Source organism: Cupressus sempervirens, chromosome 5, assembly GCF_028749045.1.
Source record: "Cupressus sempervirens isolate cs-2001-9-10 chromosome 5, ASM2874904v1, whole genome shotgun sequence".
NCBI lineage: Eukaryota > Viridiplantae > Streptophyta > Pinopsida > Cupressales > Cupressaceae > Cupressus > Cupressus sempervirens.
Genome location: NC_143122.1, coordinates 499,572,662 through 499,587,230, shown reverse-complemented (window position 1 = coordinate 499,587,230; position 14,569 = coordinate 499,572,662). Strand labels below are relative to the sequence as shown.

The following is a 14,569-nucleotide window of genomic DNA, read 5'->3' as shown; positions in this document are numbered from 1 at the left end:
AATAATTGCTAAATACATATTCTATTGAATAAACATCCTTAAAATATAATAAAAATATTTTCAAAACAACACTTTTATTCATAAACATCTTTTAATGAATGAATAAATGAATGAAAGCATTTTAATAATAGAGATTGGACACTCTATAAATCACAAAGTAAAACTCTTTTACTATATTCTATTTTCATTTTCTGTTATGCATCCACATAAAAACTAATTGTATTGAGTTCTACATTTTTGTTTTGTTTTAAAAAGAAAAAAAGAAAAGAAAAAAGAAAACTTGGTCAATTGATGTGTTTAAATTAATTTGTAAGTTTAATGATAAGTTGTTCCACCCAAATTTGTTGCGAACGTTGCTGTTGGTAGGAGTTGCATAGAAAAACATGAGACCATTCCACTTGCTTTGGAAAGCGAAAGCCATCCACTGTTGTTCATCCCCAACTAATAATTTTTTTATTATTATTAATTTTATTGTAATCAAGTTTTAGGGAGTCTTGTCCTTTTGAAGAGGAATCAAAAACTAAAAATAGGATTCCCTACATGTAAAAACATAAAAACACTAATAGAAAAAGAGAAAAAAGAAAGGAGGTAAAGGCAAAAGGGGTACAAGGAAGAGGTGCGGAGATGGAGGTCCGGAGGAAGTGCGCGTCTTGCAGGCGATTAGATCGTTGGATGATATTATCTGGATGAATAAGAGCATACACACAGACATTCAAATCTGCTCAAGATTGCCATAATCATCCATTTGTAATTGGAATTGCCAGGTAACAAAAGAAATGGCCAGCGTAAGCATGCAACAGAGCTGGAGGAAAGCCTACGGTGCTTTGAAGGATACCACCAAAGTTGGCCTTGCCAAGGTTAATAGCGAATACAAGGTCATTTGCCTTAGCCTTAGCTTTTTTCTTTGCTTTTCATTCCGATTTTCTTTTGCCCGTATTTTGGTTGAATCGATTTGATTAACAGGAGTTGGACATAGCCGTGGTAAAGGCTACAAATCATGTGGAGTGTCCACCGAAGGATAGACATATCCGAAGTAAGTGATTGCTTGGATCTCAGCCATGCGATCGAATTTTATGAGTATTAAATCGAATTGATGATGCGTTTTGGAATGCAGAGATCTTCATGGCAACCTCTATATCGCGCCCACGGTCGGACGTGGCCTATTGCATTCATGCCCTTGCCAGACGACTTTCCAAAACTCATAACTGGACGGTATGTTTACTGTACCAAAATCATTTCAGAATCCACTGATAACGGATTATTTCGAATTGAATTAAACCTCTACCAAGGAAACTCTGAAAGTCGTATTTTCATTTTAAATACTTGCGTTCTCTAAGTCTCAGATGGCATACCCGAGGGTACGAAACTGCACTTTTTCTATAAATTGAAGATAATTTGTAACTACACAAGGGTCATATTTCTTGCACTTCATTACCACTGCTCTCTCACATGGATCTACTCAACAAATGCTTAGTTTTGCAATTTCCTTTTGAAATTAGAAAAAGGTGGGTGGTTTCAAGTTAACAGCCAACTTCAGATGTTGACCAGGCAGCTGTAATGATAGTTTTCATTTTGAAAGTATTTGTAAACTTGTATGTTTGATAAGACCTTCTATCTTCTTTACGCCCCTTCTATCTTCTTTACGTGAATTTTCAGTTTGAGTGAACTGTGAACTTGTGAGATTCATGAGCCCTTCCCTTTATCATATGCAAGGGAAGTCTGGAAATCTCAATATGACAAGTCGATGGCTGCGTGCTCAACAACAATATTTTCAGGATCAACCTTTTGTATTGATTTTTTAGAATTAATTACTGAAAGGAAATAAATTCCAGCAGTTGTGCCGGGTCAACAGACAAGTCAAAACCTTCTTGCGAGAAAATTTAAAAGCCCCAAACTTTCAGAAGCCACCAATTTCAAACTTCAAGAGTACATAATAAACCACTCATACATAAATGAATAGAGAGACAGAGAGAGATCAATATGCATTAATTCAATTTAGGTCTCCTTCGTTTTTTTTTTTCCTTTTTCCTTCCTTCTTGTCATATTTATTTATTTTTAGGTCTATGTAACTGATGTAGAAAAATTCAAGTATTTAGAACTTAGCACATAAAGACCAATTTATTTGTGTGGCATCAATTTCTGCAATTATTTAATGGGTTTGTGCACACAGTTTCTCTCCATGTGACAATCCCAGATTCAGTGCACCATACTGTGGCTTATAGGATTTGGATAACCATAGTCCGGATTTTTTTCCTTCTGTTTGACAGTAATTGTGTGGTTTAGTTATTGGCTTGAGCATCATGCTTTGTTCTTTCATTTTCAAATTTCAAGTCAGGTGGACTTTTTTGTGATTGTTAGACAAGCTCAAGGTGGCACTGAAGGATGCAGTGGGATGTGTCTAAACATGGAAGTTTTCCTATCGATAGGTGATGATATATTAGGAATTTAGGAGTAATATCTAAAATTGAAACACAGTCAATAGTGGGTCAGCTTCTTTTTCCTAAGTTCAAGGACACTTTAGAAATTCAGTAAGGGTCTATGCACATTGTTATGCACATTGTTAAATAAGCAAATTGAAATCTTAAAATAAAGAGGCCCATAGTAAGAGTATCTGAAATAAAGCACAGTTAACACCTAGTTAGAAGTAGTTGGGATTTGTTGCACAATGTTAAATTAGTAGATAACGTTGATCGCTTCATCAGGAAAGATTACCACCAGCATACTTCCTCTTTTGTCCCCGGCCCTTCCCCATTATAAGAGGCTGTACAATCTTTTTTGAAGAATCTTTTGGAATGATGATGGTCACCTTCCACAGGAAGGTGGCTTACTGAAGAGCCTGGGCTGTTCTATGTATTGGTGATACTAATATACATTTAAATTATGATTTTTCCAAATGCTCTTTGTAATGGCTCCATTTTGGAATTGCCCTAATTTTTACTCTAGAATATTAAATTCCATTAGAATAAGAATTGTAAGATGGTTAGAGATATAACTCAACTGATTAAAATGCTCTTTTTGTTAGAATCTAAAAAATTAATAACCCAGAAAACTAATGTTAGAATTTGAAAAGATTAATAACCTAGAAAACTAGTACAAAGAATAGATATCTAAACTACGAATGCAAATGATACAAAATCAAAATAGCAACACAGAGTTAGTCTCCAAGAGAGTAATGCAAATGCTATAAGCAAAATAGCATTAAGAGGATGCAAAAACAAGAGATGCAAATACAAGCCAGGTAGCATGCTTATATAGGCTAGAAAGAGGGAGGAGGTGGCAACATTGACCAACGAGGAGCAACCATCTATTGGACTAAAGATAGCAAGGTATCTTCCCAAGATAGCTAATGGATGCTCACATGTAGGAAGGTGACACCTCTTATATAGGCTAGGAAGAGGGAGGAGGTGGCAACACCGACCAATGAGGAGCAACCATCTATCGGACTAAAGATAGCAAGGTATCTTCCCAAGATAGCTAATGGATGCTCACATGTAGGAAGGTGACACCTCGCAACCATTCACCTAATAAAACATGCTTTATTAACCTAAGTGAGATTAATAAAAGTGTAGGAAAAACCTAGTAATATAGGGAAAAATAAATAACGCACTAGGAAATTAAAAAACTACACTAACACCCCCTCATAAGCGAAGCTTAGGTGGATGTAGAAATGGGTCCCGACAAGTCAGGCCTGATGAGGTACCTATGTACATAAAATTCCCCCAAAAGAGAGAGAAAAGAGACCCCCAAAAAAAGTCAGGACTCCAAGTGAGAGGAAGAGGCCCCCCCAAAAGATGAAGCATCCCGCACCCCCAACAAAGTTCACAAATGAAGGAACTTGCTCTCAGTGAAAGGTTTGGTGAAGATATCAGCAACCTGCTTGGAAGTCGGACAATAGCAAAGGTCAATGACATGACCATGGATGAGCTCCCAGATGTAGTGCATGTGGATCTCTATGTGTTTGGTCCATTGATGATGGACCGGATTTCGTGAGATCTGAATGACACTTTGGTTGTCACAAAATATGACTGATGGCCGTTTGATCTGGATGCCAACCTTAGTGAGAAGATGTTGAAGCCAAATGGCCTTAGTGGTGGCATTCACAGCCCCCCGATAATCAGCCTTGGTAGAAGATAGAGCAATAGCAGATTGCTTTTTGCTTGACCAACAAACAGGATCTGAACCAAGTGAGAAGCTGTAACCTGAAGTAGATTTGTGATCCTGAGAATCACTTGCCCAATCTGAATCTGTGTATCCCACCAAATCAAGCTCAATACCTGTTGCATAGTGAATCCCATAACTGTGAGAACCTTGAATGTAGTGAAGGATCCGCTTAGCTGCTTTCCAGTGCAGCTCATGAGGCTCCTGCATGAATCGAGAGACCATGCCTACAACATATGAGATTTTTGGTCTCGTTTGAGTCAAATAAATGAGACTCCCATCAAGTTGGCGATACAAGGTGCCATCAACCAGTGGAGAAGAACATTGAGCTTCAAGTTTGACTCTAGAAAGGAAGGGAGTTGGAGCGGGCTTACAGTCAGCCATATGAAACCTTGAGAGTAAATCTAGAGCATATTTGGATTGTGTGATGGTGATCTCGGAAGGAGACTGAAAGATTTCAATCCCGAGAAAGTAATGCAACAAGCCCAAGTCAGTCATCAAAAAACTGTCCTGAGGGGCAACTTTGACAACCTTAATGGTGGGTGAAGAACTTCCTGTGATCAGCAAGTCATCAACATACAAAACCAAAAATAGGAGTGAATCACCCTGTTGTACAATGTAGACATTAGGATCAGAATGGCACCGACTGAACCCAACTAATAGAAGGAAGGAGTCCATCTTGGCATACCAGGCCTGAGGAGCCTGTTTGAGGCCATAGAGAGACTTCCGAAGACAGCACACAAGTGAAGAATCCTGAAAGAAGCCCTGTGGCTGCTCCATGTAGATCTCCTCATGAAGGTCATCGTGAAGAAAAGCACTCTTCACATCCATCTGACGTACTTCCCAACGATTAGCTGCAGCAATGGCAAGAACAAGTCGAATGGAATTCATTCGGGCAACTGGCGCAAAAGTCTCACAGTAGTCAATCCTAGGAACCTGGGAGAATCCTTTGGTGACCAAGCGAGCCTTATGCTTGTCAACTGATCCATCTGCTACAAATTTTGTCCGATAGATCCACTTACATCGAACAAGTTTTCTTCCCTTAGGAAGAGGGACAAGATCCCAAGTGTGGTTCCTCATCAAGGAACTATACTCTTCCTGCATAGTTGTATCCCACTTAGGAATACCAGAAGCCTCATGAAAGGACTGTGGATTTGAGGCAATAGCAATGAAGACATGTGGAGCATCCTGGAATTGTGAACAAGTCCGCCTAGTGTCTGATGGATCCCCAACCCAATCACCTGCAGACTGCAAGGTCTGTCTAGCCCAAAGTGGAGTGGAAGATGGAGAATCTAGAGGGGAATCATTAACCTCTGAATGATGACTAGGAGAGGAAGGAGGTGAGTTCTCTGAATCACTCTCTGGATCGAAAGTGGAGGTAGGAGACTGCTCAAGTGAATTTGACTCATCAGAAGATCTATCATTTATTCCAAGTGACTCTAATGTCAAACTAGAAGTAGTTGGAGAAGTGATAGAAAGTGAGCTTGAAGATCCCTCCTCAAACTGAACACTTCTCTCAATGAACAACTCATGTGTAGTAGGGTGGAGCAATCGATAACCCTTCACACCATCAGGATAACCTACAAATATGCAAGGTCTGCTTTGCGGATCCAAGGCCTTCCGTTTCTTTGCAGGAATGTGGGCCTATGCAGGAGAGCCAAAAACTCGGAAGTGCTTAACTAATGGTTTTCGACCACTTAAAGCTTCAAAAGGATTAACTCCCTTCAAGGCTCGATGAGGAACACGGTTCTGGATATAACAAGCACAGTTAATGGCCTTTGCCCAATACTGTGGTGCAAGAGATCTAGAGTGAATCATACAGTTTGCCATTTCCTTCAAGGATCTATTCTTCCGTTCTGCAACACCGTTCTGCTGAGGATTGTATGGAATTGAATGCTGTAAATCAATCCCCTTTGAAGTGCAAAATCTTTCAATCCGATGGTTGACATACTCACCACCATTGTCTATGCGCAAAACTTTGATGGCTTTCCCGAATTGCTTCTCTACAAAAGTTTTGAAGTCCTGATAATGATCGAATACCTCTGACTTTTGTTTGAGAAAGTACTCCCAAGTATATCGAGAAAAGTCATCAATGAATGTGAGATATCGGGCCTTGTTGAAAGAAGGATGCTAAAATGGACTAGCCAAATCATTGTGAACTAACTCTAGTAGCTGTGAAGCTCTCCATGCCTTACTTTTGTCAAACTTTTCCTTAGGATGCTCACCAAGAATGCAACCTTGGTAAACACTGCCTGAGAACTGAACTGAAGACAACCTTGTGAACATGCTCTGCTGGTTGAGCTGATGCAAATAGCGGAAGTTAAGATGGCCAAACTGCTCATGCCATAATTTACTCACATCATTAGAGTGGGTGAGCAAAACAGTCAAAGGAGGATCAGGAACAAAGTGAGAAAACAGAGAGTCGTGACTGATGATTTGCTCTCCCAACTGCAACTGTAGAATCACTGTGCAACTCACGTATCTCCACTGAATCAGGAGTGAACTCAACCCGCTTGCTTGAACCTGTGTGAGTGATCTGGTATACCAATAGGAGATTAGTTGATAATGAGGGTACACAAAGAACATTATGGAATGTGCCATCCCCCACATCAATAGACCCTCTCCCACACACTTCAGTAGGAGTGTCATCATCCATCAAAATAGAATGCATAGTACATGACTCCAAGGATGCAAGTTTTTCCTTAGATGAAGCCATGTGGTGCGAAGCACCCAAATCAAGAACCCAAGTGGATGGTGAGGAAACAACTGTAACAAGGGCCTTGCCCTTTCCTTTCCCCTTTCTGTTTTCTTTTGCCTTGTTAGACCCTTCATTAGAACTTTGTTTAATAGACTCAAGAACACTGATATTATTCTTCTCAAGAATGTGTGTCAAGTGATCAATTTGTTTTTTCAAACATTCATGTTCATCATGACTGGGTCTTTTACTATTGGACTTTTTCTTTCTTAGGCTTATCGCCCTTGGAAGATGGGGTATCAATAGTTGCTTTTGAAGCAACTGGTATTTGATCTTTCTTTTCCTTGCTATTATTTTGTTTCTCATCCTTACTATTGTTGTTATTACTTTGTCCTTTTTGTTCTTTTGTACTTTAGTTGACAGCCAAGGCATGTGACTTAGAGGACATAAGAGTGCCCATCTAGATTAGCTTGTCTTGTTCTCGAGTGAGATTGATAGCAAAATCATCTAAAGATGGCATGGTGAATTGAGTACCAAATGCACCTTTAGTAGCATAGAAGGTAGAGAGACAAACACAAAATATTCTGAACTTAGCTTAGAGAGAATACTAAGAATCAGTTGTTCATCTTTCTTTTCAATTCCACATTGTTTTACCTGCAGCCTTAGTGATTTCAATTTAGTGAAGAAATCCTGGATTGTGTTGAAATTTCCTAGACTTAAACTAATTAGTTCATTTTCCAACATATGACCCCTCATTGAATCTTGTGTGCCAAATAGTGTTTCTAGCTTTGTCCATATTTCTTTTGGTGTATCCAAAGACTCAATGTGAAATAGCAAGTCAGGAGAAACAGAAAAACACAATGTTCCATATGCCTCATCACATTTGTTAAACCACTTAGGCTTATCTTCATCTTTATCAGGTTCAGTTTCAAGTCCCATAGTTATCCTATTTAATCTAGCTTTCCTTAAGTGAATTGTCATGCGTGATTTCCACTCAAAGTAATTGTATGGAGTTAGGATGGGCATATTTGTTTGATCCATGATGAAGAAATGCTAAAAAGAAGAGAACCCAACCAAAACAATGCGCCCCCCCCCCAAAGAAATATGATTTGGCACTTTATATTAGTGTGTTTACAACTACCACTAGCAAGAAATACTAAGTGTTCTTGATTTCAATGCATTACAGAACCCTCATGAAGAGCATATCCTGAAAGTGAAACTTGGGCACAATACTCAAGGAAACAAATAGCACCACTGCGATCTACTCGAAAAATCATGCACTTTCAAAAAAAAATTGCCTCGATACGAGGTTGTATGAGAAAGTTATGATCCTCCGAAGTTTCCAAAACGAGAACTGTGCAACGTCACGGTTGAGAATCTGCAATTGCTGAAAAATTTATGCATGAAAATCAAAAAACGACTGCACTAATGGATAGAGCACAAAAAAAATGCCAAGATCATAACAAGAATCGTCGAAATCGGAGTCTGTATGAGCAAGAATGAAGCATTTGAAAACTACATTCAAATTTGCAACTGCCAACGGAGAGGGGTATGATTGTAGCTTTTCGTGTTCAATTCTGCAAAATTTACAGATTGCATGCAAAAACTAAAAGAGATCCAGATGGTTTTTCGGTGCTGTGAACAAAACCCAGAAAGCGTTTTTCTTGTTGATGTACAGAAGATGTAGCTGTAGTGTAAATCAGACACCTTTAACAATAAAAAATGGCCCCAACAACCAAGAAACAGCCCCAACAACCAAAAGGTGACATGCAAAGGTTGAATTAGCTACCTAAGTCAATCAATGACATGCTGAAACCTGCAATATTGATTGAAAACACCAAATATGCAAGTTGGTTGTCAGATTTTAGATTGAAACCCCAGTTTCACAACTTGTATGACGATCTCCGAGCTCGGTGAAATGAAAACCAAAATTTGACTTTCTCAAACCTCCTGGACGCATTGGAACAACCAGAAATGTTGCCAGTATAACCAAAAATGCTGCAATCACCCAGATTTCATAAAACACGTGTAAACTCCAGAGATAAAAAATGTTTTTATCAAACTTTTCTGATTCTCAAGATCATCCGAAGATGCAAGAGAAGAGCATACTGAGTTTTTCAAAAACCTACAATAAGATCTATTAGCTCCCCCCCGAATCTCTCAAATAAGGAAACTAAAATCTATTCTTGTACATAGAATGACTCTAATACCATGTTAGAATATGAAAAGATTAATAACCCAGAAAACTAGTGCAAAAAATAGATATGTAAACTATGAATGCAAATGATACAAAATCAAAATAGCAACACAAAGTTAGTCTCCAAGAGAGTAATGCAAATGCTAGAAGCAAAATAACATTAAGAGGATGCAAAAACTAGTCATAGAATGACTCTAATACCATGTTAGAATATGAAAAGATTAATAACCCAGAAAACTAGTGCAAAAAATAGATATGTAAACTATGAATGCAAATGATACAAAATCAAAATAGCAACACAGAGTTAGTCTCCAAGAGAGTAATGCAAATGCTAGAAGCAAAATAGCATTAAGAGGATGCAAAAACAAGAGATGCAAATACAAGATAGGTAGCATGCTTATATAGGCTAGGAAGAGGGAGGAGGTGGCAGCACTGACCAATGAGGAGCAACCATTTATCAGACTAAAGATAGCAAAGTATCTTCCCAAGATAGCTAATAGATGCTCACATGTAGGAAGGTGACACCTCGCAACCATTCACCTAATAAGACATGCTTTATTAACCTAAGCGAGATTAATAAAAGTGTAGGAAAAACCTAGTACTATAGGGAAAAATAAATAACCCGAAAAAACTACACTAGCACTTAACACGATAAGCCTTGATTTAGGTCCTAAAACACCAAAAAAGGAAACAAGAGCACAAAGATACATTCATAGACTAAATATATTGCTAACATGATTAGCCGATAGGCTATATTTATTGGGAAAACCTATGGACAGATTTCAATTCCTTATGCTTGAAAAAAATAGTTGTCGATAAAAAAAAGGTTGGAAAAGTTTTTACTGTGTCAATGAGCTTGGCATGTCAAACTTCTGATAAGTGCAGTTGTCGAACCATTGTAACTAGAAAGGTTGAGTAATTTAGCACAAATGTGAACCTGGCTTAAGTCGATTAGGGTGTCAAATCTACAACATGAGTTTCCAGCAAAATCAGATTCTGCAAGCCACCATCAGATTTGTGTGTGAAGCCTTTTACAACCTGCAGCTTGATATAAATTAGATGAAACAAGAAAAAAAATAGTGAAATTGTTGGACATGGAAATGAAAAACAAAAAATGATTTATTGTCTGTCTTGACACATAATTGGTAATGTTGCTTCCCTTCCGCAACCAAAGGGCGAGCTTGGTTCTCATATTACTTCTCTTTTTGTATGTAGAGTTGAAACGGATGTGGGTGGCCTGTGACTCACCACTTTTATCCTCAATCACTAAATTTGAACGGACGAACTCACTCTGCTAGGAGTTGCAGAAATAAGGTATAAGTTGGTGCTCATACACGTGCCAAAACTTCATTAAATTGCAGGCAATTTAATTGTCACTTTTGATACACCCAAATGTTAAAATGCACCCACCTCAAATGAAAATACAATGGTTGTTAATGTGGTAATCAAGGAGTGTCCTATTGAGGGAAATTGAATAGCATAATATTTGTAGGGGAATCCAAAAGAAGAATTAAAGAGAATGGAGGTGATAGTTGGATAAATTGTGGTAGTTTTGAGTTTAACTTAGTTGCCAATTCGTGAAATGAATCCGATTCGGGCACATGAATCAGATCTGTGGATTTGGGATTTTGTTTTTCCCAATTAGGATTCGTGCATATATATATATATACAATCTATACTAAAAAAAAGAGAAATGTACATAATTCTAAAACTGAATCATTTCATAGCATGAATCTATGATTCTAGTATGCATCTATGAATCTAGTATACTTGATAATTGATCTCTTTTCACGATTATAAAGAAAATCAACACATTCACATTGAATTACTGAAAGTAAAAGTTTGTAACATTAAAAAATATAGATCCTTGCACTTAAAGTTTGTAACATGATTCAATCATAAAAGAGTCAAGAGTCGAGACTAAAGTTTTTGATTTAATCATCAAATGGATTTTCAAGAAAATCCGCACTAGAGGGGTATTGATGAGCTGCAAGTGCCATATTTGTATCACCAGAGGGACCCAAACCAGCTTTGCTAGTATTAGAGGGGATTGTGAATTCATAATCCTCCTCATCATCATCCACATCAAGCAAAGTGGATCTAGCAAGATCCCTGATGTTCATATCTAAATCAGGAGTCTCAGGTGCTACATCTCAAAGCTTTTCGAGCCCCTTCTTGTACTTAGGATCCTTCCGTGACAACAAGTGCAAAATGTTGTGAATGAACACAAGGTTTTTTGCTTTTTTTGCAGCCAACTGGTTGCATTTGACTGAGTGGATAAAGGAGTAAGTACTCCAATTCCACTCTGAAGAAGAGCAGGCAACCTAAAGAGAAATTAAAAAAATATCAATACAACAATCAAGATAAATTCAAGAAATTGAGAGTGTTAACTTTAAGCTTAAGAAACCAACTTTAGGTGTTAAATTTTACAAATTTACTTGGGATATTATCTTTATGGCAAGAGGTTGGAGATACATGAAGTCTTGCCCATGAAGGTGCCACCATTTAATGACATCTATCATGCTTTGGTCTGCTATAGCTATAGAGTGGAAATCAACACATGAGATGAAGGCAGCAAATTCATTCCTCACAATTGCCCCAATTTCTGGATCTTGGAATATTTTAGCTAGTGCCCTTTTATACCCATTTGCAACCTCTGCATCTCTAAATGGTAGCATTCTACTTGGAAGTTAAATTATTTCTGCGCTATAATACCTGGGGATAACGTAATACAATTGAACATTATCAAATATCAATAGCACAAACATTGGATAACATAAGCACAAGCATATGATAAGCACTACAGTACTTGGAGGATAGAGCATATGCGAGGAGGTGCAAAGGTGTGGTCATCTTGTTCCATCAATGATGAGCAATTGCTTCCACCTTTTTGGAAAAGCTTGAGGATCATTCTCCCTCCTCTGTATGACCTAGGATATGAGATATGAATGATAATTATAATTAGTGATTATGTTAATTTTAATTTTAGAATCTAGATATCTCTTAAATAAACAATTGTAAAAGAGCGTAAATCTTACCATTTTAATCTTTTTCAACAGTATCCATGGAATCATAAATATCCCCAAGGCATGGCTCATCACTGTTTGCAAAGCAAAGCATTGCCATGATTGGATTGGTGAATTCCAACACATAAGTCACAAGACCCTACCAATCCTCATCTAGTATCATTCTTCTCACATTTAAGACCCTTGTTGTATTGGAATTCTTCCAAATGCCCCATTGGAGGCTGATGACCATCTGTTTCAATGCTTCCTTTACCTTCACAAGTTGTCTCAAGAAGATTGTGTGAGAGGCAAAGCGGGTTTCAACAACCTAAGAACATATTAAACTCAAGTTAGTAAAACATTTAAAAATTAAAACATTTTAATGTAAACATCAATTATTTTATTTTATGGAATCCAATTATATAGAATTGAATATTAAATTTACATATTTACCTTTAATAATTCCAAGTTTGTGAAACTCCTAAAAATTGCTTGTGACATGTGGTGATTCGTCACAAACATTTGAATCTCTCCAGCTTCCTCATATATTTTTTTCACCCAATTTATTTCGGTGCCAATTGATTTCATCACCTAGATATGATCATGGTGTCCAAAAGATATGATCATATCTAGACTTTACAAATATCCCTGCAGCCTTGCAAACTTTCACATTATCCGTGACCACTTGGACAACATTATCAAGATCCATTGACTCTATGGCATCAATTAGAATGCGTGAAATAAATTTTGAGTCTTTCACTTGCCCTTCACAATCAATTAATTGCCTTCAAGGACTTTGCCCCCTTAGGAATACAATTAGGAATACAACAATGACATTAATTTATGGATGGTTTCTACAACCTTTCCACCCGTCCGAAATAATAGACACAACCGATTGAACCCAAGAATCTCTTATTAGTTGAAGTTCAACCTCTACAATTGTCCTCTCATCATGTAATATGGTAGTGCGCAATTACTCATAACAAGTGGTTTGTAACCATGAGGTGCTTCTTTTATTGCTTGCACCATCTGCTTAAAATAAAGTGATTTTGCAAAATTAAATGAAACACCATTTGCAATTAAACAACACCCAATTTTGTGATCAGCAATATCTTTCAATTCATTTTGGAATGCCCTATCTAGTGGGCCTCTCTTGCGAGTGAGTGGAGATGGGTCTGCAACCTCATCATTTTTAGTTGGCATAGGCAAAAAAGGATGTGTTCTTGTGCTTGTTTGATTGGATGGTGGTGTTGGTGTATTTGTTCTTTTGGAAGCACTATGTTTTCCTTTTCCAACTGCTTTATCAACATCTTCTTGCTCTTTTGCTAACGCTTCTATTTGTGCAACTGGTAATCCCTTTTCATCTGCCCTATCACCCTCACACATGTTAATTCCTTCACCTGTAGGGCCCAAAAAATGTAGTTTCACTTGGGAATAGGAGCTTCAATATTGTACATTGCAATAATTACATTTCCATATGTATGCCCCACCCCCAGGACATTGTGTGATTTTTATTTTGTGTTTCCATAAAAGAGACCCTTTATCAATTTTGAATTTTGGTGATCCAACCCCGCCTACTGAGCCTTGTCTACTCATTGTTCTATTCTTGCAATCTAGAAAAATAAATAAAGAAAACCATGCTTCAGCAATTTCACAAAAACTTGAAAATTTGGAAAACTAGAAATAAATCAATAATCTAAGAAATAACTAAAGAAAATAGTTGAAATGCATACCTTAAAACACTTCTGGCAAGCTATTTGCAGCTCCACAACCAATCTCCTTCAAATCCAAGCACTTTACTTCAAACTAGCAACTATGAGAGAGAGCAAATGAACTTACATAATGAATTAAAGGACCGTTTTTAGAGTTTAGACAAAAAAAACTTTAAAAAATTAAGTGGGGTCCATTTTTTTTTTTTGCTGCTTCATGGGCTGTGGATTCGTGCTGGATCCTCGTGTTGCGGCATGGATCCTCGTGGATCCGTCGGGAGTGGCAGGCCGCGGATCCTGACGGATCCACATGTAGGATCGAGGATCTTGCCTAGATCCTCAAGGATCCAAGCACGGATTCGGATCCGGCCTCCAATACGCAAATCCGGCTACGAAGAGAAAATATAATAAAAAAGACACTTCACAAACATTATGAAACAAGAGCATTGCACTTGTTCATTATGCATCTTCTAAAGAACAAGAGCTTAATGAAACAAGTGTAATGCTCAAACTAACAACCATATAAAAAATGCGCTCTACAAACATTATTTTGAAGCTAAGATGTATGCTTTCTGATATTTATTCTACCTGTAAACTGTATGTATTTTGGGCCATCAATGTCCTTAAAGTGGGAGACGATTTAAATAAAGTCAGGGCCTGTGTGAGATGATCTCAAGACAAGTCTTATTTTTAATTTACATGTCATGGATAAACAAATCAAAATATACCAGGTTTTTATATTGAAGGAAAGTCCTTAATGAACCATGAATGTCTTAATAGGCGGTGGTATCTTTTATGAACCTCA

At 37.6% G+C, this 14,569-nt stretch overlaps 1 protein-coding gene across 1 annotated transcript in view; it reads left to right on the top strand.

Annotated features, from left to right (window-relative positions):
- The first annotated feature begins 581 nt into the window (after positions 1–581).
- LOC149556906 (putative clathrin assembly protein At2g01600) overlaps positions 582–14,569 on the top strand; it is a 38,135-nt gene continuing 24,147 nt past the window's right edge. The window contains exons 1-3 of the mRNA XM_089831536.1: positions 582–875; positions 964–1,033; positions 1,115–1,212. Of these exons, the coding sequence (XP_089687662.1) occupies positions 777–875; positions 964–1,033; positions 1,115–1,212 (267 nt within the window). The 5' untranslated portion in view covers positions 582–776. The remainder of the gene's footprint in view (positions 876–963; positions 1,034–1,114; positions 1,213–14,569) is intronic.